General features: G+C 39.0%; 1 protein-coding gene across 3 annotated transcripts in view; it reads right to left on the bottom strand.

The window, feature by feature from the left end:
- Window positions 1–25030, bottom strand: part of TNFAIP8 (TNF alpha induced protein 8) — a 56510-nt gene that overhangs the window by 30281 nt on the left and 1199 nt on the right. The window contains exon 1 of one of the 3 annotated variants that reach the window (XM_058827567.1): window positions 1485–1545. The exons of the other annotated variants lie outside the window; for them this stretch is intronic. Coding sequence (XP_058683550.1) covers window position 1485 — 1 coding nt within the window. The 5' untranslated portion in view covers window positions 1486–1545. Of the gene's footprint in view, window positions 1–1484; window positions 1546–25030 lie in introns of those variants that run through there. 3 annotated transcript variants of the gene reach the window in all.

Below are 25030 nucleotides of genomic sequence, written 5' to 3'. Positions count from 1 at the left end.
CAGGAAAGCACTGGTTAAAATGTCAAGCACGAGGCTTCCCATATAGCCCTGCAACAGCATTTTATACTGCAACACACAGAAAGGCTGCAAGTGTGTTTTGTACATGCTGGTATGGCAAATCTGGAGAACTAAATGTTTCTGAAGCAGTGGACACCACCAGAAATCAGTTGGCAAAAATACCAGGTAGCAGTACAAAATACCTATAATTTTTTCCCAATCCAAATATCAGATAGGTTTGGAAAAAAGTACATCTAGAAGACAGCTACGTTAGAATGGCAATATGGCAGATGATGTGGTGGTAACAGCTTGGCTCCATTAATTTGAAACCACACTAAAATTTCAAGTATCACTTCAAAGTATGGACTCAACTGTGCTACTCATGAGGCTCAGCCCTTGCTCCCAGCTTCTGCCTGCAATGACTTACTTCAGACCGGCTCTGCCCTCTGTGTGTTTCCCTTCCCTATCCTGCCATTGCCTTTCCAGAAATGGGGTCATTTAACCTTCTTTTTCCCTTGGAGAGGATGTGCTGAGTTACCTGTAATTCAACTTCTCAGCTGCAAAGTCATGGCCAGAATTTCCTCTTATCAGACATACAGGACTGTTTCGCATGCAGAGGTGGTGGATCATTGAGGGGGACAGTGTTAAATTAAAATGCCCATCATAAACCACAAACACCATACATAAAGATTGCATATGCAACCTCAACTAGGTCTGAAAAACATCCCCAAGTATTAAGCTTTTCTTCATCTTACTTCCACAAAAAGACAGTGTCTCATTAATTTTGTGAGAATTCAAATAGTCAAAAGACATTTTTGTTTTGAAAATTAAGAGCAACACAGACGGTGGCAAAAGGATGGTATACCAAAATTTAGGTAATAGTTGTTGTTTCTGTGTCCACCATAAAACTGCATTTATCTGGAGCATCTCCCTTCAATATATTTTCCTTTGCAGCTAATTTATAGTAACAGAGATGCGATCAGAAAAATTACGATATTCTAGTTTAATCAGTGTTGGGTAGAGACAATTGCCTGCCACATTTTTAGATGTATAGGAAAATAAAAATTACTAAATCTGTATTTTCTACTTCCTGGCTGCTTAGAGTACTTAATCCTAAATGCATGACAAATGCATTTACATTCCCTATGAAAAAGGATGAAGCAGGAACTGCCACCACTTAAAACATCCCCTTTACTCAAAACAGTGCTATCTAAGCAAGAAAGATTTTCCCCAAAATCTTGATCTGAATTTTAAGCCAATGTACAGTTATCAAGTTCTTCATCTCTGCAAGTGAAATTGAAAAGGAAATCTCCATTAAAAAATCTTCATTACCAAATATCAGACATGATACAGTTGTCTTAAATGAAACTAAGAGAACAGTAAGGAACATGTCAACTGAAAGCACTAAAATAGCATCTATTTAGCACCAAGCTCATATGTTCACTTGGCTATATAGCAACTGGACTTTTATAACCAAACACTCTTACTTGAGCTCAGTGCAGTTGGCTGAGTGTAGAGAACAGTAGCAAGTCCAGTCGATGAACAGAAAAGCAGAGCTGAAATGTGGCATTATGAGGCCAGGCTACAAATATATTTGACACAAAGCTAATGCAATGCCTTCCCAAAACAGATAATTTCAACATCTACATAACATGGCTTATTTTTAACATCAGGAAAAAGCCAGCAGGAACTTACCTGACAGTAAACAGTGAGTATGTTTGGGAAACATAATACCAAGGCCATCATGCTTCTCCATTTCCTGAGAGCTTGCTTTCATAATCCTTTGTGGTTTTAACTCCACAGTTTATACTGTAAATGCAGACTGACCTTCAAGTTTGTGACCAGTTCTTGACAGCCCTTCAATAATCACTGCACAAATAATCTAATTTCTCTTCAAAATTTCTATGGAATTTAAACACAGCAGACTCCATATACAGATACCTGGAAATCTAGAAGTAAGTATATCAGTCTATGAAACAGCATGGATCAGGGGTTAAGAAGTGAAAACTTCTCTGCAAAAATCACAGGGATGACAAAATAAAAACAAAAGTAGTTTTGGTCCTAATGACTGCAAGGAACAAAAAAAAAATCCAATTTGTCATAGTGGGTATCTGATCCTTATTCCAATTTTTATCAGAAACAGGTGAAACACAAACAATTAATAGTGAATGAATGGGCAAATACTGGGAAAATTGACTACTACACTAAAATATGCAAGTATTTAAGACAAAGAAATCTGTCTAACTACAAAAAGTCAAGAAAAAGAATATTATTTCTTTTAAAAAAATTACTACTCAAAACTGGTACTTTGTGATGACTGATGCTTTGTATTAGATTTGTGAACTTGATACATTTTTTTTTTAATTTCTCTGTTTTTTAAGAAGCATGCAAGTATGCTCATCATGAAATGTTGCATTTTAAAGTCACAAGATGTAACAAATGTCAGCATATACATATGCCTGAGGTGCTCCATGGCTGCATGGTCGACAAAGGCTCTGCAAAAGCTGACTCTGGGCAACATAGATTTTGCAGAGCCTTGGTCGACCGTGTAGCCGTGGAGCACCTAAGGGATATGTACTGTCCATTTCTTCCAGACCCTTTGAAATGTGGTATCTGTGAACATTTATCCTCTGAAGAGTGTTGCACATTAGTGCCAACTCCTTCTCTTAAATGCAGCCGTAAAATTCTTTGTGGAACGAGATGTACACAGGGTCAATGTGCACAACAACAACCAGAAACCACTCAGTTAATCATGTTTGTGCAACAAAGATCTGAAAGAAAGTAACATATTTGATGACCACAGAGATTTATGCTCCTTTTATCTGATCTCCAACTCAAGTCTACTTATGTCTTTTTACCAATTGGTTTCTAAATTAAATCAAAACTGAACAGGGTTAGAAATGCTTGACACTGGCTGAGACTTGAAGTAAGAATTTTTTATTTTTTTTTTATCACCATGAAGCTATTTCAAACATCCTTATATACACAAATAAATCTCACAGATTATATTTACTCCTAATTCTTGTATTAACAATCTTCATTCACAGAAAGGTCTTGCTTCAGAAGTCCAGGATACTAATTTTTTGGGCGACACAAGTACTACCTTTCCATGTGAAGGACATCTCTTTCCAGACAGGAACTAGGACTTCATGCATGTCAACTTCTACTGATGACCAGGAAGTCCTTATCCAGCCTACTGGTGGTTGCGAATCGCATGTAATCTGGTCAGCTCTTTTTGAGGGTGCTGACATCTGATCCAGGGCTGTGTGCTGAAATCCCTTGGTCAGTAAGACAGCAGTTTTTTCCTCCCCAAAATTTTTTATGGCAAAACCCTCATGCATAAAGCTACAGATTTTTCATTTGACCTACCACGGGTTTCATAGAGTAAAAACACTGTAACTATAAATGTCTGCTCTAAAATTGGTGGTACAGGTAAGTTAATTATTCACAGGTGGTTTATACTAAAACTCACACTAGATATAAATGTTATTGACCAAACAAGACAAATGAAACTGTATCTTCTGCATCTCAGCAGAACTACCAACCCCAACAAATAAACAGTATCTGCTTCTGCACTGAACCAGAGAGAAGCTAGTGATCAAAGTGTCTGATACACTTCTAGGAAAGGAAAAAAGGGTTGGCAACATTATCAAAGATAAAGTCCAGGTAGTGACAAAAACCATCAACAGTTAACATCTGTGAAGGTACCCATAAGACTCTTGTTTAATTGTATTTGTGATACCCGATACTCTCTTAAAATGAAATATGTATTTCTATTTTTATTTACATTTTATTGATTACAAAGTCTTTGGGGACCAGTTTCATTACAAAAATTAAGTAATTTAATTTTAGGCCAAAAGCTTGAGTATATTCAGCACCCCATCACAAGCCTGTGCTATCATTCTGGTCTGACTAAACCTTGATTTACTGTAAAATAAGACAGCAGCATTAAAAAACTGCCTACTGGTTGGCTGTTCAGAAATAAACACAGAATTCAGAAACGCACACTTCCTCCACAAAACAAAGCACTTTCAAATGTCATTCTGCTGTATTCCTAAAGGTTTTTGTTATCAGTAACCAATATCTTTAAGAGATGCTGTCTACTCACATTATGACTAAGCCTGACTGGAACTACTGGGGCAGACGTGCTCACATCTCCTCCCTCCAGAAGGACACAAATAACTGGATCGTGCTGCTGTACTCTTATTCTCTTTACAATCTTTAAATACCAAAAGCAGTTGACAGCACTTGAGGCAGAACGACAGAGGACAGTGAATGCAGATATGGAACACATCTGGAATTATCTGCAGTTATCAATAAACAACCCTCACATCTCTTTCGAGTGAGTGCTCATTCATGCTCACACTCTGCTTCAGAGGAAACAGGGCTGCAGCCTTGAAAGACTCCTTCACAAAAGACATCAATGCCTGCCTAAGGTGCCCCATGAAACACTATCCCTGAACACAGGAAAATGCCAAGGAACCCAGCTGAGGCCTGGCAGGAAGACATGGCGTGGCACGCGTTGGCTACTTAAACCTGACAACCACATCCCACGGGGCTGAGAAACCCTTACATTAATGGGGCTGAAGCCATCTAGTTGACAAGGGGAAGCATTGGGGAAGAGAAGCTGTCCCAGCATTCCCAAGGCTTCCAAGTATTTTTGAATATGAGGCAGAAGTGTTCAGTAGGAACTCATACCTCAGACTGAGAAGGAGGGGAAGGCACCCAGTTGTTGTGCTAGGAATCCCTAGGCTCAGAAACTGAAAAGCCATTGCTTTTTATAGTAAAAAGAGAGGTAAGGCTTAGGAATACTTACTTCAAGTTCTGCTTTTTCCAGCTTTTGTGTTGGGTCTCTCACTAGCAGCCCAGATGTTTAACCAAACTGAGTTATCCTGTAAGACAACCTCCCAAAAGCCATTGGCTTCCCTGTGACGGATAAAGATCTCACTGTTCTATTTATGGGATACATTATGATTGGTAACTGTCAACACTAAAGCATGACAGTTCTTCTTTCAATGGGAAAATGCTAGACATCCCTCCACACTGCATGGAGCTGCTGTGCAGAGGGACAGAGAAATGCTACACCTTTACCAACCAGGGGTGCTGACGAGAGCAGCTACCACATATTCCAAATCTGGATGGGACAATCCTTTACAATACCGTGTCTTGCCTTACAGCATCCAGAAATAACTTAGAATTTTCAGAACAGCAATCCCAGCTTTTGTCAGCAACGGCTTATGCCCTGCGTCATTGTATGTGGAATGTGGCATGAGACAGTATGCCAGCTGATGACATCACACTGTATCGAAAACATGAGAAGGGATGCTCATCATGATACAGCTGCAACGAAATGGAAATTGTACAGTCTGTGTCCAAATGCAGAACAGAAGAAGGAAAAAAACCACATATCCTTTCTGGCAGGAGTCCAAAGATGTGGTGGTGAGATGCAGCTGGAGGTAAAGACAGGAAGACAGTCTCTATAAGCTTCCTTTCCTGAATATATGGACGAGTAACTGGTCATAACATTAAATAAAAGACCTTTGCTAAATTCTGGCTTATATTCTTTTGGAGACTGTACAGAAAATGAAGGGGAACGCCTCAATCAACAGCTCTATCCTTGCTGTTATGACTTCAGCACCTCTTGTAGGGAAAATTCAAAGCAAGGTGATTTTCTGAAATAATATTGGAGTCAGCTTAAATATTGTAATACTAGATGAAAGTTATTTAAAATACTTAAGGACTAGCACGTAATAATTTGTTTTAATTTAATTCATGTGGTTAAGGGACATAAAAATAGGAGTTATCTGTTTATATTTTAAAAGTAAACCTGAAATTAGGAAAAAAGTTATATTAATTTCAAAGGCAATCAAAATATCTATTTTTGTTCATTTATGCCAATGGAAAAAATTAATCCCTAAACAATCTACTCTCCAAGCATCTCTTGAAGAAGTTGGGAAAAATCCTGAACAGTAAAAACATACATCTATGTCTTCAGCACACTGGTTCAGCAGATAATTAATAGGGAAGAAAATCACAGCATCTTGGCTTCTGTGAATTGTCCTGTTTTGTTGAAGCATCTCTGTCACAACTAATGCTATTTTAAATCACCTTCTATATTGTGGATTTTAGAGCAAAAACTCAATATTCAGTCTAACCATTAGACTTAATAATGTCTTAAAAAATAATATCATTTTAGTTTTCTCATGTTATTTTGAAAAAGATACTGAAGATCAGGATTTAAGACTACCAGCTTTCCTCGCTTAGTTAATATTTTGAGTATGTTGAACAATCTCAGTCATTCCTTCACATGTACTGACCTTCCACTTGCATTGAAAACTTACACAGAAACAATTAAACAACTGCTAAGGAAGAATATTTTTAAAAACTCCATATGTTTGCCTACACCTGTACTTAGTGAGATGTTTATGGAGCAAAGGGTTTTTCTAATACACAACAGCTAGTGCACACACATGTGGCTTGCAGGTGCTACATAGGCCCTTCTCATGCACATCCTGCCATGCAAACCTGCCACCGCTGACCCTGAGAGACAGATATTCATAAGAGCCAACTACAAAATTAACAATAAGACATAGCTACATAAATGGCTAAGATTAATGGGAAAAACCCTCAATGTCTGGCATCTTTTGTTTTCCATACATCCATTGTACTTAGGCATTGCTGGGTCAAATTCCCCTGTAGTGCAGGGTAAATCTCTCACTTCACTGTGACAAGTGGCACAATAAATATCACACACTAGAGTGGCCCAACATAAATGTTACGGATCATAAGCCTTAGTGAAAGGCAGTTTATTCAGGTGTACAAGTTAATGCTTGAGAAACAAAGCTAAGCCATATCAAGTAATGAATGCTCAAAAAAACCCCACACTTCAAAAACTGACATAGAGAGGATCAGACACCCTTCCTAAAAATATCTCAGAATCCAAACATGCCACAAGATTTCCTTAAAAATTCTCATGCACAAACAATGACTATATTGATTTAAGGCTGAATAATTTACACCTGTAATTTAGGAAAGCTTAAAAATAGAAAACATTAAAGGAGTATGTGAGAAATGAAAAAAGCGATCTGACCAACTACTACTGCCTCTTGGTCTACAGCAACACTCCAGGTTATGGAATGGTTTTTAAAAAGAAGTTAAAGAAACTGAAACATTATTCAGAAATGGCTATCTCAAAAAGAGGTCACGTGAAAACAACGTATTATCTTTTCCATTTCAGATATTTTATATTATAAAATATATCTATTTATTCAGATATTGTATTTTCAGGAAAAAAATATTACACACACACATATATATACATATATAGTGAACAAGAGGTGACTATAAATCCCTAATTGGATAGGAATAATAGATAGGAAAATAGATAGGAAAAATTATAGCATTGAAAGGGAAAATATCTGACTAAAAGAAGCCTGTTTCTACAATTTGGGTAAGCCTGAATCTAACCAAAATTTCAGAAATAAAACTTGGCTCAAAAGAATGTGAGCATTTGTGAGACGTCTCCCATGAAACTAAGAGGTACCTTGAGCAGAGAAAGACAAAACACAGAGGAAAAAAGGGAACAAATCAAGACAAGGTTTTGGTGAAATGGGATACAGACCAATGTTCCTAAGCACAAAGTCAGACTGAGAGATTTTATGAACACATACTTTTAAGCATTGCATCCAAATGAAGTGGTTGCACAATTCCCAACCCTCAGACATGTTATACCACTCTGTCCCCTCCTTTCACCCAGCCTGAGAGCTCCCTGTGGTAGCAAAAGCATCTATTTAGCTGCACAACACATCAGATTGAAGAATTAATTTACAAAAAAGGCTGCTGGGGGGAAAATAAAAAGGGCTAGCTGATCTCATGATTGAGTTCCTCATTCTGACGAACATGAATGTTTCTGCTGACACAAGGAAAGAAACAATGCAAGCATGGGAACAGGACAGCATGACATTTTTGGCAGCAGAAGGGGTGTGAAATCAGTGCCAACTGACTTGAACCCTTCAGCAGAGAGGATATCATCTACTGGAAACAAAAGGAAAAGGTCCTGTGCCACATAATCATGACAAATCAACCAATCTGTCACTACTCTGAAAAAAGATAAGACAACAATGATGAGACACACAAGACACTCATCTGCATACAAAGGATGATACAGACACTTGGTATGTGGTTAAACAATAAAGAGTAGCTTCAACTCTTCTACAGAAACACACTAAAGTCATAAAATGTGTGGGTTTAAGGATGCCTTGCTTTTTATCCTGTACCCAAAGTCATGTGTCATAATCCTTTAACCATTTAGAGACCACATAGATCAAAAATTGTTTTGGTCATCTCTTTCCTTTTCTGAGACTGAAAATTCATTAGCTATATCCTTCAGTTATGCAGCCCTTTACTGCAGCTACCTTTTATATCTGTATATCTGTCATGCATAATCCTGTGCTGCTTGATAATACAGGGGCTCCTGCATTTGAAACAACACTCACACAACACACTTTTTAAAAACAAACTTCTGCTGTGTGCCCTGTTTCTCAGCCCAAATTCCCATTACCTTCAGCCAGGCATTATGCACACTTGGTAAGAGGGGACAATTACCAGCCCTCAACCCCTCTTCCTAGATGCACCACATTTGTTTCTCTCTACCCATCCTGACAGATTTTGACCATCTCAAGACCCAAATTCAGGCCTACCATGATAATGTCCCCAGCACAGATATCATTGCATCAGACTTGCCTGTCAGCATTGGTGGCTGATGCAATTTATTTTATCAACCACCTTTTTCATTGCATGGCACAGAATTCTCATGGTGGAGAAGATAACTCCAAAACCACTCCCAAAATGCTCCCAGCACAATATTCACCCCACAGCATTCCTTTGAGGCTCGCATACCCACAATCTCAACACCTACTGGTGCTTGAAACACTGCATGTGTAATCCAAACAAACATCACTGAGCTTCTCTCCTTCTGGGTATTTATCCTCTTAAACTGGGCCTTCTTCATCCTCAGGCCAGCTCTAGATGGGCAGCTACCTCAGCAGTGTGTGCTGAGAACAGTGTTTAACCTTCACCTGAATCAAGGATAACTTCAAGTGATCAGAGATTTTCCACCATGGCTCTTAAAAGCTCAGATGGCTGAATCCTGACTATGTTTGCTAAGGAACTGCACAGTTTCTCATGTGCAGAAAGTGAAGGAACTAAACATGCCGCATCTCTTTCTGCTTCAGTTACCACTTCACCGCTTTAATTGTGCACCAGGACCTCACCAGGTCCTCCCAGAACCTTACAGACCCATATGCCCTTGAGCTCCAAAAACATCTGCTACCCATCACGAACACTGCTGATAGCAGCTGTCACAGCTAAGCATCAAGAAAAACATGTCTTGCCACATGTTTGCTAATAATGTGCATAAGAATCTGTTAGTAGTGCATGTTGATGACTAGTCTTAGAACCTTAGAATCATTCAGGTTTTAAAAGATCAATGAGTCCAACCTTCTTCCAAGCTGTACCAGAAACGCTGCCACAATATAAAAGTTAATGCCAAAGTGCATCCATGCCTGTGGCAGCATGAAAATGCTTAGCAGCTCTCTCTAGTAAGGACAGAAGAAAAATATCATGAGCAGTGATTTCTGCAGAGACAGAACTCCACCTAGAGATGTTACTTACGACAGATGTGTATGCATGTATGCAAAGAAAAGCATGTACTTGCCTGCATTGTTCAGGAGAGCATGATTCAAAGCAGGGGAATTGCAAAGGAAGAGTGTAACAGTCAAGGGAAGGGAGTGCACAGCAGGCAAAAGGGTTTGTATTTTTACTCTTGTAACCAGCATGCTCATCAGTTGCTCAGCCCATGAAAATATCCAGGGTATGAATAGCAGGTAACAGAAAGAATAATTTTAACTCACAAGATATGAAAACATGTGTTAATAGACCAGCCACAAGACAAGTAAAATTGTATTGGAAGCTCCCAACAGCAAAGCAAATCCCCCAGCTACCTCTGTAAAGAGTGAGTGTGCCTGTGCAGAGTTAAAAATAGGTTTGACCACAACATGAGATGCAAATGCCTGCTACAGGGGCACCTGTGATTCAAAAGGCAGGCTTCTTCCAGCTGCTCCTCCTAAAGCACAGCCACCACCACTGGCCTAAAGAAATCGGTATAAGCACACACAGGACCAGAACAAAAGCTATAAAGCACTTTCCTATAAATTTTATCTTATCAAAAAGAATTAGGGGATGTCTTAATTATTAAAGGTAAAAATTCCATCAAGTGATTTCAAGCTAGCAGCATAAACATTAGCAAAAAAGTATTTACTGATTGTCTCAAGGTTGTAAGTGATGAAACACCACAAAATATTTTCTATGAATCAAAGTTAAAAACATTCAACATTAATTGAAGAATAGCAGTGAAATTCAGGTCCAGAAATATTAAAATTTTATAAAAAATTACAAAAACATTTTAAAAAATTAAAATTTAAAAAAAAATTACAATTTTACAAAAAACAGGAAAATTACCCTTAATGGGTTTGATTCTGATTAATTTGATATTACGACTATTATTTTTAAAGTTAAATTTCTTTAAATCTATCTTCCTACTCAAAATAAAGACTCATTTAGTAAAGTCACAGAAACTTATCAACTTCTGCCACGTTAAAAACTATCTTAACAGGCTTAAAATATTATATACTTAGTTTCTTTCAGGAAAGAAGCTTGAGAAGTGAGGGGTTTTTTTTATAGTACCCATTTGAAAAACAATGGAAGAGAAGAATCTGAATGCAAGCAGCTAATGACTGCAGCATAAGAGCTGGATTCAGTCTGCGACTGGAAAATCTTGTGCTGGTTTTAACGCGCACCACCTGAAGCAGTCTATCAACAACTCCAGATTCCCGGCTTCAAGCTCTCCAATAATGAAAGAGTTTCAGTCACCGAGGGACTGGTCTCCTTGCACAGTCTCTACAACAAATACGTTCATTATTTTGCAAGTGGGCTAACACAGCTAACACATCCTGGAATGTGGTGTAACTCATTATCTTTATCGGCAAGTAATGTTAGCTAGTTCAAGGCTTTTGAAACAAAAAAAATCCCCAAAAAAACCAAAACCAAACCAAACCAACAAACAAACAAACAGAAGTTACCCAAAAGACAGTCTTTAAAATTTCCCTGTTATATGGCTACTGACAAGGTGCAGTTCCTTACAGCTATCTGGTACTAGATGTTGTAGTTAAAGCAAGGAGGTGCTTTAATGCTATTCTGAGTTAGTGTTAGAATTGCATTCCAAGCTACACAAATAACTTGTCAGCAGAGTAACAAATTTCCATACTTTTATCTCTGAAAAACAGGTTCCCAATCTACATGTGCTACCCAAGCAAGTATGTAAGGACTGAAAGTGCTCGCTTCCCATGGCTGACAAACAAAACAGGGGTTCTCACAATCAGAAGAGGTGCATTTTCTGTACACAGAAACAGAAATTTTAAGGGAAAAAAAACCAAACCACAAAACATCAAAATAAATACTTATAAAAATACAGAAACAATAAAAAAATATGTTTTCTGAATGTAAGCAGGAAAAAAGCCCAATTCCTCTAAAGATGCAGCACCCTGCACTAAATTATTTTTTTCTTTTAATCATCTCAATAGATGACACATTTCAACGTAAATCATCTAGAAATCTGATGTATATTTTGTCATATATTGATGTATATTTATTTTTTTTCCAGAAATTCCTAAACACTTTCCTGACACCGGACTTATGTGGAAGTTTCATAGCTAAATGTCTAATGAATTAAGCTTCGTGCAAACACTGTCTTCTGTTGCAATAGCTAAGAACTTCTCTTTCTGGAAATGAGACTCTTTCAGTTGTATGTAATTCTAAACAGGGAAAAAAATCACAAATATAATAAATTATTCCTTTTTTCTCACTGGGGGGCACTGGGGTGTAGTAAAAGTCACTGTCACCTGGCACAGATACACGACTGCATTCACTGCTCTCACCCTACTAGTCGTTCCTAGAGGATTAAGGCCATGCACTGTTTTTCATAACATTAGGCAAACTTCCCCTGAAAAGAATACAGACTGGAAGAACTTAAAGCAGAATAACTGGTGACTTTCATTATAGGGCCTTCCCTTCTTTCTTTCCTTCTTTCTGGAACCAGCTATTGCCTATCTGTAATGCTCTAGCTGCACAGATTATTGACAGAGTTGTGAGCTGTAAATATGGTCAAAAAAACCCAGAGAAAACTGGATATAAGCTGGGAGTGTGCCCTTGCAGCCTAGAAAGGAAGGCATAAAAAAGCATCAAGAGCAGTGCAGCTAGAAGGTCCAGGGAGGTGACCCTGCCCTTCTATGCCCACCTGGAGTGCTGCATCCAGCTCTGGCTCCCACAGCACAAGAAGGATGTGAACCTGCTAGAGAGAGTCCAGAGGAGGCCACCAAGATGATCCAAGGACTGGAGATCCTCTCCTATGAAGACAGGCTGAGAGGTGGGGGTGTTCTGCCCAGAGAAGAAAAGGCTCTGGGGCAAACTTCTCTGAGTTTTCAATACTTAAAGGGGGATTGAAAGAAAGAGGATGAAACACTTTTTACAAGAGTCCATAGTGAGTGACCAGACAAGGGGTTTTCAACTGAAAGAGGGTAGTTTTATAGTAGGAATAGGGAAGAAGTATTTTACCATGAGGGTGAGGTTCTGGGACACTGCCCAGAGATGTTGTGGATGCTTTATTCCTGTAGGTGTTTAAAGCCAGGCTAGAGGAGCTTTGAGCAACACCTTTCAGTGAAACATGTCCTTGATAACTGTGGGGGCCAGGGTTAGGCCTAATCTGTGTTTGAAGGTCCCTTCTAATCAAGGCCATTCCATGATTCTGAAAAAATGGGAGCACATAGTCAAGGAAATAAGGAGAATACCAGCATTCTGAAATTATAGGCATAAAGTCAGCTTAAAAAATATTTAAAGATCTAAGAATGAAAAGGTAGATCTGAATATTTTGAGCTACTTTTTTCAGTCCAAGAGTAATACATTGAAAGAACAAGGTAAAAATTAGGTTTTAAGTAGAAATTTAGCTTTAAAAAAAGCTTTAATCATAGTATTTTCTGTATGTTACTCATACAGAAGAGAACACTGCTCAGACCTTCTACACTTACTTGATGTACATGTAACTACATGCAGCTGTTACAGAGAAATTTAGAGAAACCTGTCTGGATTTGTCACATTGAAAAAAAAAAGAAAAAAAAAAAAGAAGAGAAGAGATATGAGTCATAGGCAGAAAAACAACTTTTAAAGCACGTGGCATTTAATGAATCAAATCAATAAATAAGCATTGCAAGTAGATGTCTAAGAAACATTTCTGCATAAAACAAGGTTTAGCTTGGTATCCATTACCTCCTAAACTGTGTATAAAACCTGATGTTATGTAAGAAAAGTATCTTGTACGATACTATCAGTTACTGAAAGTTCCTCACCTGAATTATGGCAAAACACAAAAGAAATTATATTCTTCTCTTTGACAGTTTAGAAGGAAGTTTTATCCCAGTAAAGAAATATGAATTTTTCCCATCAAGTAAAGCAAAAGGAATTTAAAACGTCACAGAGAAAAGTTTCCTCCAACAGATTCTTTTCAGCTTGGTTTAGACTTGTTCAAAACAGACAGCAATATCTGGAGCATATTTACCCTGGATCACACAACCAGCTTTATAGTCACCAGCAGTAATTCACTTACACACCTCCACTGTCAATAAGAGATCTTGTGTACTCAAAGAGGAACCCATTTGCCTTTAGTGATGATTATTTTTTACTGGGACATCTTGGACTGCCTTTACCTGACACTTGTCAAATATCTCCAGGCAGTTTTCAGGAGGAGAAGGCATGGGAAAGAAGAATTAAGTACAAGCTCTACATAGAAGGACCACATGAAAAAGAGGAATTGAAATTTGCTAGTCAGACTAAACATTCCTATGTATATATGTAGAGTGCCACAGGTACTGCAAGAAGAATGGGTGTAAAACTAAGCAGTTTATTTCCTTTAGAGCACTCAAAAGAAGATTGTACTAAGGGAGCAGGCAAGTTATTGCCTGAAGTCTTTTCACAGTTTTTGAATTTCATCTTCATATTTCACTAGCTTATGTTAGAGTAACTTCATTAGTTTACCTTCCCACCTCTTCTCAGCAGTTAGACTAGACTGCAAAAACATTGCTGCGCTAACATTTTTTTTTAATGACATGGACTTATGATTCTCCTCAGGATTCACATTTTAAGTAATAGAACCACTCTGTCAATGTCAATGTTTGTAGATAAAAACAACTAGATTATGCACAAATAATACACCTTGAAATAATTTTAAGGAAGGGGGGAAATATATGGTTTTGAAGCACTTGACTGCCTTTTATTCCCTTGAGGCAATCTTGCATTGAAAGCGTCAAGGTGCAGATCCAAAATAGGAGACAGTATTGCTGTAAGTTGCCACACACTGAGTGTTACAGAACAACTGCTGCACAATAACTGCTTTTGTACAGACAGCTATTTCCCATTTCAAACCTTACTGTATTCAGACAAAATTTTCAGACACAGGAGCACAACCTTTGGGATACAGTCACCTAGCACTGTGCTCTGCTGCAGGCTTCCAGAGTTCCACAACTTGATCTGATGCTACTGAGGGAGAATAGAGCAGATAATGTTACAGTGTTCTTTTTAACTGAGGAGTCTAGCAGGACGTAACAGTTTTTTGCATATTTTATTTTCCAGAAATAGTACTTTCTATAGTACTTCCTTTCAACAAAGGGGGTTGAGAGTAGGATGGGGGCTGTCCAGGGAACAGGATTTCCCAGCCCTGACTATTAAAGAGCTTCTGCTAGCAGAATGCACAGCTTTCCACAAGCAGCACTCACTCCAGAGCCTGAACATCATAATTACAATATGGTCTTGTTTAAGGTATAAACAAGCTTAAGGCATGCTATTTTCAGGGTTACACTGCAGCAACACTAAGCACCTGAACAAATTGCCTCCAAATTAGTCAGGCCCAGTGGCCTTGCCCTTGAGGGAACTTCAGTTGAATTTGCCTGAGCAGAAGAAATCAGGCAATGGTGACAGCTCCTTACACTGTCAGCGTGACAAAAACTGATAAAGTTCATTAGCCTGCCTAGCCAGCACAGCCCCATGAGATCTGTACCTGATCACCCACCTGCCACAGGGGACACAAACGCTCCTGCGGTCTGATTCCACACCACTGCTGAGGACAGATGGTTTCTCAGGGCAGGCAGCCCCACTCTGGGGACACACTGAGAGCTTTGCAAGGCACCCATGCGAGCTGCCTGCCCCCCTGCAGGCCACCCCAGTGAGGTGGGATGCCCATGGCAGGCATGGATGGTGCTTCAGGCACTTCCGCTCCCCACGCCCCTGTGGGCTGCAGCCAGCCCTCTCAGAGAGATGTGCCCCAGCTGTGAGCTTCTTGTAATGGTACAGACAGGTCTGACAGCTTTTCTCGAGACAAATACACGCTCCTAAGTGCTCCAGAGCCAGCCAGCCTTCAGTGCATTTTTGCTGTGGTGTGCTCATACCCACCCAAAAAAAAAAAAAAAATCCAGAAAGGTTTTAGATCACTGATTCTACCACTGTCACAGAGCAAGCCCTTAGTTGACTGAGCACAGAAAAAAAGCTGCATGATCACACAGTTTCAGACTATCATGCTGGATATTTAAATCACTTTTCTTCTATAAAGGGCCTTTGATGACGACCTCTCTTCTGCCTGGCACTGTTAAATGTTTTATTAGCTTTAGCTTATTTTATTATGGTGTTACTCAGTTGCTCATATTAAGAAAAAATAAAGCTTTAACACCCTTTTTTTTCCTCTTCAGTCTTTAGTTTTTCATCTCAAGAAGTTCATTTAAGCTTCTCAAGGTTCTCCTAATCCTTATTTCAGTACTTGATTTGATCAAGTTCTGAATTTAATCCTCCTAGCCAATAATTTATTCCTTTGCCTGTTAGCTGCCATTCTTCTCCATCAATGTATTTATTGCCATCAAGACTCAGAACACTAACTTTCAGATTTGTGCTGTATCTATTCACTTTTTAAACAGTATTTTTTAAGACAAATAAAACTGGAATAAGTCACAACTTCATTTTTAGCTGTGAAGTTCTGTACTATTTTTCCCACATGTAGTTGTGAAACTTAGAGATTATTAAAGTCTGCATGCTGCATTTAAGCCTGGGTAGTAGAGAGGTCTGCTTTCCTATAATTTTAAACCTAAATTTTGAAGTCCACTGTAACCCCACACACTCATTCCCCAACCTCAGTCACATACATATAACTTCTTGTGCTTGAGTAGAAGGCAGGGTTGGTTTTGTGACATGGTTTCCTGTGTACAGAACAGCAGCACATGCTCTTTTAGGCACTTAGAGGTTTTATAGGTCTCAAATGCCCATCAGGTGAACCTAAACACTCAGAATTTTTTTTCAATACACCCTGTTCTCTGATCACTGAAATGAAATACCTGGCTTGATATGTAGAACTGTGTACTCCTTGTAAAACAGGACTGTCACACAAATACAGTTTGGGTTGTTTTGGTTTTTTTTAAAGGCCTTAAATTTTGAATAAAGTAATTAGAAAAAGAAGTATGCTGAAATGCTAAAAATCTTCTAAAAACCTACAGGTAACAATAAACAACTTGGACAAAGCCAGTAGGAAAACACCAGCAAACAACCAATGTTTAGGGATCCCGGATGGGATGGGCAGCACTGTATGAGCTGAGGTCAACAGAAAGGACCACGTCCTGTGCTTTTCATCTTTTGATGTTGCCTAGAACATGCTTTCAGCAGACAGATCTTAGGCTCTCTATACTATCCAATGTAGTATCTCGAGAAGAAGAAATGTGTGTTAATCACCTGAGATTACATTTGAACACCTCACAAGGAGTAAATAAAAATGCATACAGAATTTTACTGCCTATCACTGACCTCACATTGACTATTCCCCATTATCTATTCCCCAGTTATCCTTCTGGTATTAACAACAAAACTGACATTTCAAGTGAGTTTAAACCATCCACCTGCATATTCAAAACCACTCGTACAGTAAATACCACTGGCAAACCTGCACAAAAGCATAATCAGCATACTTTCTGCATCACTGGCCAGTGTGGTGTTTTGCAGAGCAATACAACACAAATTCATTGCCTGGATTACACAGATTTTTCTACAATTCAGATGTTAATCACATTTCTACTATTATTCAGCTCTACCTGTAAGTTCTAATAAATTTTCAAAATATCCAAACAAAACAAGATTTGAATATTTCTTTTTCTTTAACATGAGAGTGATCTAAATACACTGAAGTGCTACAACTTATTGGAGAACAAATTAAGTAAATATGCCTGGAAATAATCAATCTAATTCACAAAAGTAGCAGACAAGACCTTGATATGACATGCATGGAAACACAAGGGTGTCATACAAACCATTTCTAGAATGAGATCTTCAATTAATAAAAAATCCATCTCTCAATGTGTTGTCAAGTGCAGGAGCAAAAAAAAAAGTCTGACAGCTACACAGAAGTATCAAGATTCCTGTTGCACTGCTTATAGTAATAGATCTTTCTTGATTCATTATTTCATCAGAGAGGAGGCTAAAGCATCCTGTAATTTATGCACAGTAACTTCAAATACTAGTTAGTATACAAGAAAATAAAACTGTAATAAATAAATAAATAAATAAAACAGAGAAAGACCATTATCTTCCCCTCAGTGTGTTTAAATTTTTCTGAAACCACTGGAAATTACAGAAGATAGAATCATAGAATGCTAAGGGGTGTAATGGACCTTAAGGGTCAGCAAGTCCCAGCCCCCACTGCCATGGGCATGGACAACTCCCATCAGACCAGGATGCTCAAGGACTTTATCCAAACTGGCCTTGAATGCTTCCAGGGATGAGATAACCCACAAATGCCCTGCACAATCCATTCCAGTGTCTCACCACCCTCACAGTAAAGAATTGCTTCCCAATATCTAACTTAAACTTCCCCTCTTTCAACCTGTACCCATTACTCCTTGTCCTGTCACTGCATTTCCTGATGAAGAGTCCCTCTCCAGCTTCCCTGCAGGCCCCTTCAGCTCCTGCAGGGTTGCCATGAGGTCTCCACACGACCTTCCCTTCTCCAGGCTGACCAGCCCCGACTGCCTCAGCCTGCCTTTGTAGGGGATGTGCTGCAGTCCCTTTCTCCCCTTCATGTCCCTCCTCTGGACTTGCTCCAACACTTCCATGTCACTCTCATGTTGGGGTCACCAGAGCTGGACACAGCACTGCAGTGGGGTCTCACCAGAGCAGAGCAGAGGGGCAGAATCCCCTCCCTCGCCTGCTGCCCACGCTGCTTTTGGGGGCTGCCCAGGACACATTTGGCTTTGGGCTGTGAGCACACACTGTGGAGTTTTCCATCAACAATCCCCCTCAGTCTTGCCCCACAGGGCTGCTCCCAATGAAGAGGCTCTGAAAAACTTTGCTACACTCATCCTGAATCCGCTTGAGACTTCAGAAGAAGATATCCATACAAATGAACTTCACATATTTTACAGAGTTGCTTTTATTAACTTATAAGCAGTTACAAGGGGAGGGGGGAGAAATGTGAAATACTACACCGATTATCCCACCAATGCAGACACAAAAAGTCCTTCAGCTTTCTTACTCCCTGTTTCACTGTAATCCTAGCCATTACTAAACACCTAAACATAAAGGTTATCAACTACCTTTTTCTAACTTGACCAGCAAAGTTTTGGACAACTAAGCAAACTTCAAGGCTCCCACAATATACTCAGGTTTGTCTCTCTTGCTATATCCTCTTGTCCTCCTTCCTGTATCTTTTGCAAAAAACTTCTACTTTTTACTCATCAAAATCATAATTAATTTTCACATGCCACTAAACCCCACTTAACTGCCTACAGAATCATTCCAGTTATGCCAAAAAGATAAAACAGCTGAAAGTTCTGGCAATACTATAAATAAGATCAACTCTAGACTACTTGAGACACAGATTTTATGTCTGGAATCCCAAACACTACAAGCTGGAGGCCCAACAGCAGCAAAATGTTTTTCTCCATACCAAAGACATAAAGGTAAACAATGCTTCCTCAGAAGAGGATTTTTTTTTTTAATAAAACAGTTCTGCAGTTAGTCATAAAGACAGCACTATACACATCAGGATTAAACAAAATCTTAGTATCAACAGTTACTGACAATAAAACATCAAGATGAGCTAGAATTAAAAAAAAAAGTTGCTAAACAGCTGTTCATTTTTGCTTCACCTTACAAAGTAGAATATTCATTTGAAGTGCAGCTGATAAAATGCAGATTTTGTTTTGCTCCATTCTGAACAGAGGAAGAAGGACTTGGAATGAGCTGAAGTGGGGCACAGGTTCTTCCACAGAACCTGAAAATTACTTTAATACACTAAGGAAAATGGGCTAAGCATATATACAAAACAAATATTCTGCTGAGAAGTGGAAGGATATCATAAATAAACACATATCTAATTATGAATACTCCAAACTGACTCAATAATCAGGACTTAATTACAGGCCACTTAACTAGGCTTACCTTATCGAGCTTTTTTATGCCTGCACATACTTACCACTCAGAGAGAACCATCTGCAGCAGATGAGTCAGAAAGGCACAGGTACCTTCTAATACCAAACTAGTATTTCTCTTCATTCTGAAGCCACAGTATGCAAACACTCAAAAAAAGCCATCTACCAAATGTTTTGCAAAAGATGGGAGGTATGGTTTTGCTACTCATTTCATATTAGTTAACCATGATATACAAGAGATAGCTCTAAAATGCATTTCATATAAAATGGTGATGCTTCATTAATAGCAGCAACTTCCTCCCTGTTCCCCAACCAAGGCAAAGCAGCACCGAAATCCCCTAAATCCCCTTCATAACTGTTAAAACAGCACTACGAGTTGGTTATGCATGGGCAGCTTTTGGTATTGGGGGCTGCAGAGGTGGCTTCTGTGAGAAGCTGCCAGAAGCTTCCCCCCTGTCTGGCAGAACCATGCTGGCCGGCTCCAGGATGGACGTGCCGCTGGACAAGGCTGGGACAATCAGGAATGATGGCATCTCCTATGTAATAACAGATTTAAGGAGCAGAAAAAGGTTATTGGGCCAATGAAAATGAGTGGGGTGAGAACATGTGAAAGAAACAACTCTGCAGACACCAAGGTCTGTGAAGGAGAGGCAGGAGATGATCCAGGGGCTGGAGCTGAGATTCCCATGGTGCAGCTCATGGAGAGGCAGCTGTGCCCCTGCAGCCATGGAGGTAACAGGGATGCAGAGATCCACCCACAGCCCATGGAAAGCCCCTCCTGGAGCAGGTGGGTGTGTGCAAAAAGGCTGTGACCCCATGGGAAGCCTGTTCTGGAACAGGCTGCTGTTAGAAGCCCATGCTGGAGCACGTTTTCTGGTAGGACTTGTGACCCTTTGGGGGACCCATGCTGGAACAGGACTGACCCTATGGAAGAGTGACCCACACTGCAGCATTTTATGTAGAATTGTTCCCTGTGGAATGGACTCAAGCTGGAGAAATTCCTGGAGAACGGTCTCCTGTGGAAGGGACCCCACGAAGGACTCCTCTCCCTGAGCAGCAGAAGAAATGTGCAATGAACTGGCCGTAAACTCCATCCCCCATCTCCCTGTGCTGCTGTGAGAAGGTAGAGCTGGGAAGGAGGAACAGGTGGGGGGAAGGTGTTTTTAACATTTATTTTATTTCTCATTATCCTGTGATACTATTTGGTGGATGATCTCTCCCAGTCCTTATCTCAGCCCTTGAACGTTTTGTTCTATTTTCTCTCCCCTGCGCAGTTACCAGGGTGAGTGATCGAGCAGCTTTGATGGGTGCCTGGCATCCAGCCAAGGTCAACCCATGACAGACTGGAATGCTTTCCATAAGTCAAGAGGCAGTTATTTATTTTGGACATTGCAACAAAAAAGCTGAATCGTGTTTTAGAGCATTTCACTATTTATAGCTGCTGGGGATAAGCGTTCTGCTATAGCGTGTACTATTTAGGGATAAAAAGGATTTCTTGCAAACATCATTTTTTGAAATTGGAATACAGCAGAAGACTCATGGGCCCAGAGATATCCTTTACTTTTATACTCTCCAACATAAAACTTAACATTTTCACTGCCCATGTCCACAAGAAACCAGAAGAGATTATTTTATCCCCATCCCATCAATGAAATGCCAGTGATACCAGTGACTCGGTTATGCCTCAGATTTCTGCAGAACTGGCAAAAGCAGGAAATTACACTTTTGTTTCTTTCAGAACTGAGTGAGAGCAGCAATATAGAGTTCAGAAGTGCTAGTTAGCACATACACCCAACAGATTTTTGACAGAGAATGCTCCTCATGACTTGAAGCCAAATTTTTAATACCATTTTTTCCAGGATTTCACAATTAACTTCCAGAGCTTCAGCTATAGTTGCAGGTAAAGTAAGTCCTTCAGGTAAGCATAATATTCTGCAGTAATGCCAATATACTTTAGATAGCCCAGTACTATACATCAAATTGGAAATGGGCAACACTGAAGTATGGGAATTGGGTCCAAAACAACTTACTTCAGCTAGAAGCTAAAGGGAAATTCCTCTTCATGGAATCACCATGGTTACACACCTCACATTGCACAATCAATAATTTAAATGTAGTAACGTTTTGTCTGATAAATTTCAATCTAGCATGTACTTGGATAAAATTATTATCCCCTTCCTAAACACTCTTTTACCTAATAGGCACTTTTTTTTTTTTTTGGCCTTGCTGGATCACTCATTATTACTTAAAATGCTTTTCAAGACAACAAAACCACAACACTATCTGTGTGTCATATATATGCTGGAGAGGACAATCAGTCACAGGTAACTAATGGATTTTATTTCTATCACAAGAGAGGTGTTCAAAGCTCAAGAGACAAATAACTTAGCAGATAATGACATGCAGGTATATGATTTCTCTGTTTGCAGCTTATTTTTCTGCTCCTCATTACCTTAAAGTTTAATATGTTCTTTCGTTTTTCAAGAATTTAGTATGTAGAGGAATAACATGGACTACAATTACATGTTTTTCTTAGTTCAGTTATTTACAATTCACCTTGAATATAACTGAGCCAGAGTAACTTCTGCAGACAAAACAGAAAAGAAAAAAATACAGTCTGTAAAAATACTTGGTTAGCTGGAAATTTAGTTTACAAGTACCAGACAAAGACACTATAAGAAGCAAGCATGTAAAATTTTCAACTACAGAAGCCAGTTAAGCCAGTTATGTTTAAAAGTTTACTTTGCTCTGCCATTTCCTGAATTCCTCTCAAGACCTCCTGAGCACGGGCACACCATGCAAACATGCTCCAGTAAGGCTCCAGTACTGCAGCAGAAATGGATCCATCAACTGAGAAAGGCTTAAACACACCACACAATAAAAAATTTGCAATTGATAAATATCAAATTCCTATGGCAAATGCAAGTTCCATCAGCTCATTCTGGGGTCTCCAGACACAGGTACAGAACAGACCAAATACTCAGTTGCAGACACAGAGAGCACAGCCCACTGCTCAGGCACACACACCTCCTTCAGATGATTTAACAACCATCACTAAGGGTCAGACATGTATCCAAATAACTACCATTAGCCACAGCTGCACCCAGCCTGATTTCCATAGGCCAACACTACTGCACGTCTGCATTCCCCACTGTATTATTCCGTAAACTGGGAGAAAATGACAGGTTTTAATGTGTCCAGTTTTGTTGATCCCACTATATATACTGAGCTTCAAAATTTAAAAATACACAACCCCATTTCTGGAAGAAAAATGGGATTTTTGATTAAGTCATAAACCAAAGTTTATCTGTTAGAAGATACAATTTTTTTTTAATGAGAAAAGATTAAAAGAAATGCAGATTTTGGTACTAATGTCTTCTGGACTTAATCCTCAGCATACAACTCATCAATGCCAGTTAAGGCTATTATCATCTAAAAGTCATGTAACACCTTTTAAGTCCCTGTAAGGTTTGCTCAAGGGCTGAGACATTTACTGTTCATTATCTGTATTTCCAAACAAAAATATGTTGAAATTAAGGAATAGTTTTAACTTCTGTAATTTAAAAGCTATGCATTTTGTTTAATACTCCATCTTACACACCTGCCTTACTGCAGAGATTTCAGGAACCACCACATTTAAATGAAGAAAAAAGTGATGCTTTGGCTTCCTCTTCTTTAAGACTTGTTATGGAGATGCTTAGGAAATAGCCAGGTGCTACTGCTGCTCTGCAAACTACACACCTCAGTCTAAGAGCACAGAGCTCACTTTTCAGTAGGGGTGAGGTCAATCTCTAGGTTAAAAAAGGAAATTCTGGTTTGAGCAAAACATTACTTGTGGAAGAGAATGTAAAACTGTTGTGAGAAACCTCTTGTTCACATGCTTAACTAAAAAATGCCATCTTAACTTTCACTTGAACACACGTAACATTTACTCTGGGTCTTGTGAGCCCATGACTTTGGAGGCCAAAGAGGAAAAAAAACACCTCATAATTTCAAACTCCACTCACTTTCAGTGATTGCAAAGCCAGTATAAAATAAAGAGAATTTGCACTACATTACAATTGAAGAATGTTGTAAACATTTTTATCACAAATAGAACTGACAACATGGCTGCTTGTGGCTGTTTGTAGAGGGACATAAAACACCACCCAAACCAGCCCCAAAAAGTCCCCAAGTTATTCTGACATTAAATCATAGCTCCTGAAGCACAAGTTTGTGTACTGATACTCCAAACCAAAAATGAGAGCACTAGAATCTGTCAAGTTGAGCTGCACATTACTGAAATTTGTCTTGACATTTTTTCAAGGTAGATTGTGTACAAAGAATACTTTCCCTACGAGAAAATTCTTCCTATATACTTTATTTTCAGTAAAATTTTGTTTTGTTCATCAGATCAATCTGATTCACAAAATGTGACAAACACCGTGTACGAAATTTGTCAGTGGGAAAAGATGAAAGCAGTTTAAATGATCTGTCTAATATAGGGAAAATACAAAAAATTACAAGAAACCTACCTACAAAGACAGTAGGAAAAGAAAGACGAAAGGAAAAGAAGCAAAGTACCATCTATTTGCTTTATGGTTTGCCTTAGGGATGTAAGAAGCTGTAACCAAGTTTACCGAGAAAGTGGTTAAAGCTGCTAGAATGTAATACAGAAAGAATACACGGAAAGGTACTACCAACCTTTTAGATTAAGTAGGTAATTTTAAAGGCGATATACAATGGTAAGGTCATGACAAATACCATTTGGCGACTTTTCTTCCTTTTCGTCTTTGTATTGTTCATGCACAAGGATTAACAAGACATAAAAGTGAATTCTAGCCCAAAACCTCTATTCTGTGGAAAACTCAAGAACAAACATCTGCAACTTGGAAGAAAGTTCATCCTAAGATGTAACTTATCTTAAACCAGACACTGTTTACATACCATAAATTACTCTTTTAGTGCTTCAGTGTTAGTTTTGTATAAAGCTAATCTGTAAGGATGCGTCATGTGCTTTAATGCTAATTAGGCATTTTACTGTCCATCAGTTGGAGGACTTTGTCTTGTACAAAAATATGAAACTGATGAAGGTTGAGATTTGATTATCCACTCAGCCTTTGCAAGCAGCAAGTATTATTCTTTACCTAGCAGCAACGATTTAAAGAAAACTCAAAACAGATAAATTAAACCATGGAGCACACGGAAATCTAGGTTTAGTCAGATTAGGCTAGTTACTATTTAACGGAAATGAGCAACTTCCTGTTGTCAGGGCAAACAGCGAGCAACTTCCATTTCAAACTGCAGTATATTTGTGCTCATGCAAAGATCTGCACCATAAATTCTATTTCAATAGTGTTCTAGGTGAAATTTGCTTTCAGGTGAAGGAGAGACACTAAACGTACTAGAACGTTTTAGTTCTAATGCTAAACGTAAACGTACTAGAACATTTTAGTTCCTTCTTCCTGCCTCTAAGCATGTTCCAAATTCAC

This window comes from Poecile atricapillus, chromosome Z (assembly GCF_030490865.1).
Source record: "Poecile atricapillus isolate bPoeAtr1 chromosome Z, bPoeAtr1.hap1, whole genome shotgun sequence".
Taxonomy (NCBI): domain Eukaryota; kingdom Metazoa; phylum Chordata; class Aves; order Passeriformes; family Paridae; genus Poecile; species Poecile atricapillus.
This window is presented reverse-complemented; position numbering and strand designations above follow the sequence as displayed.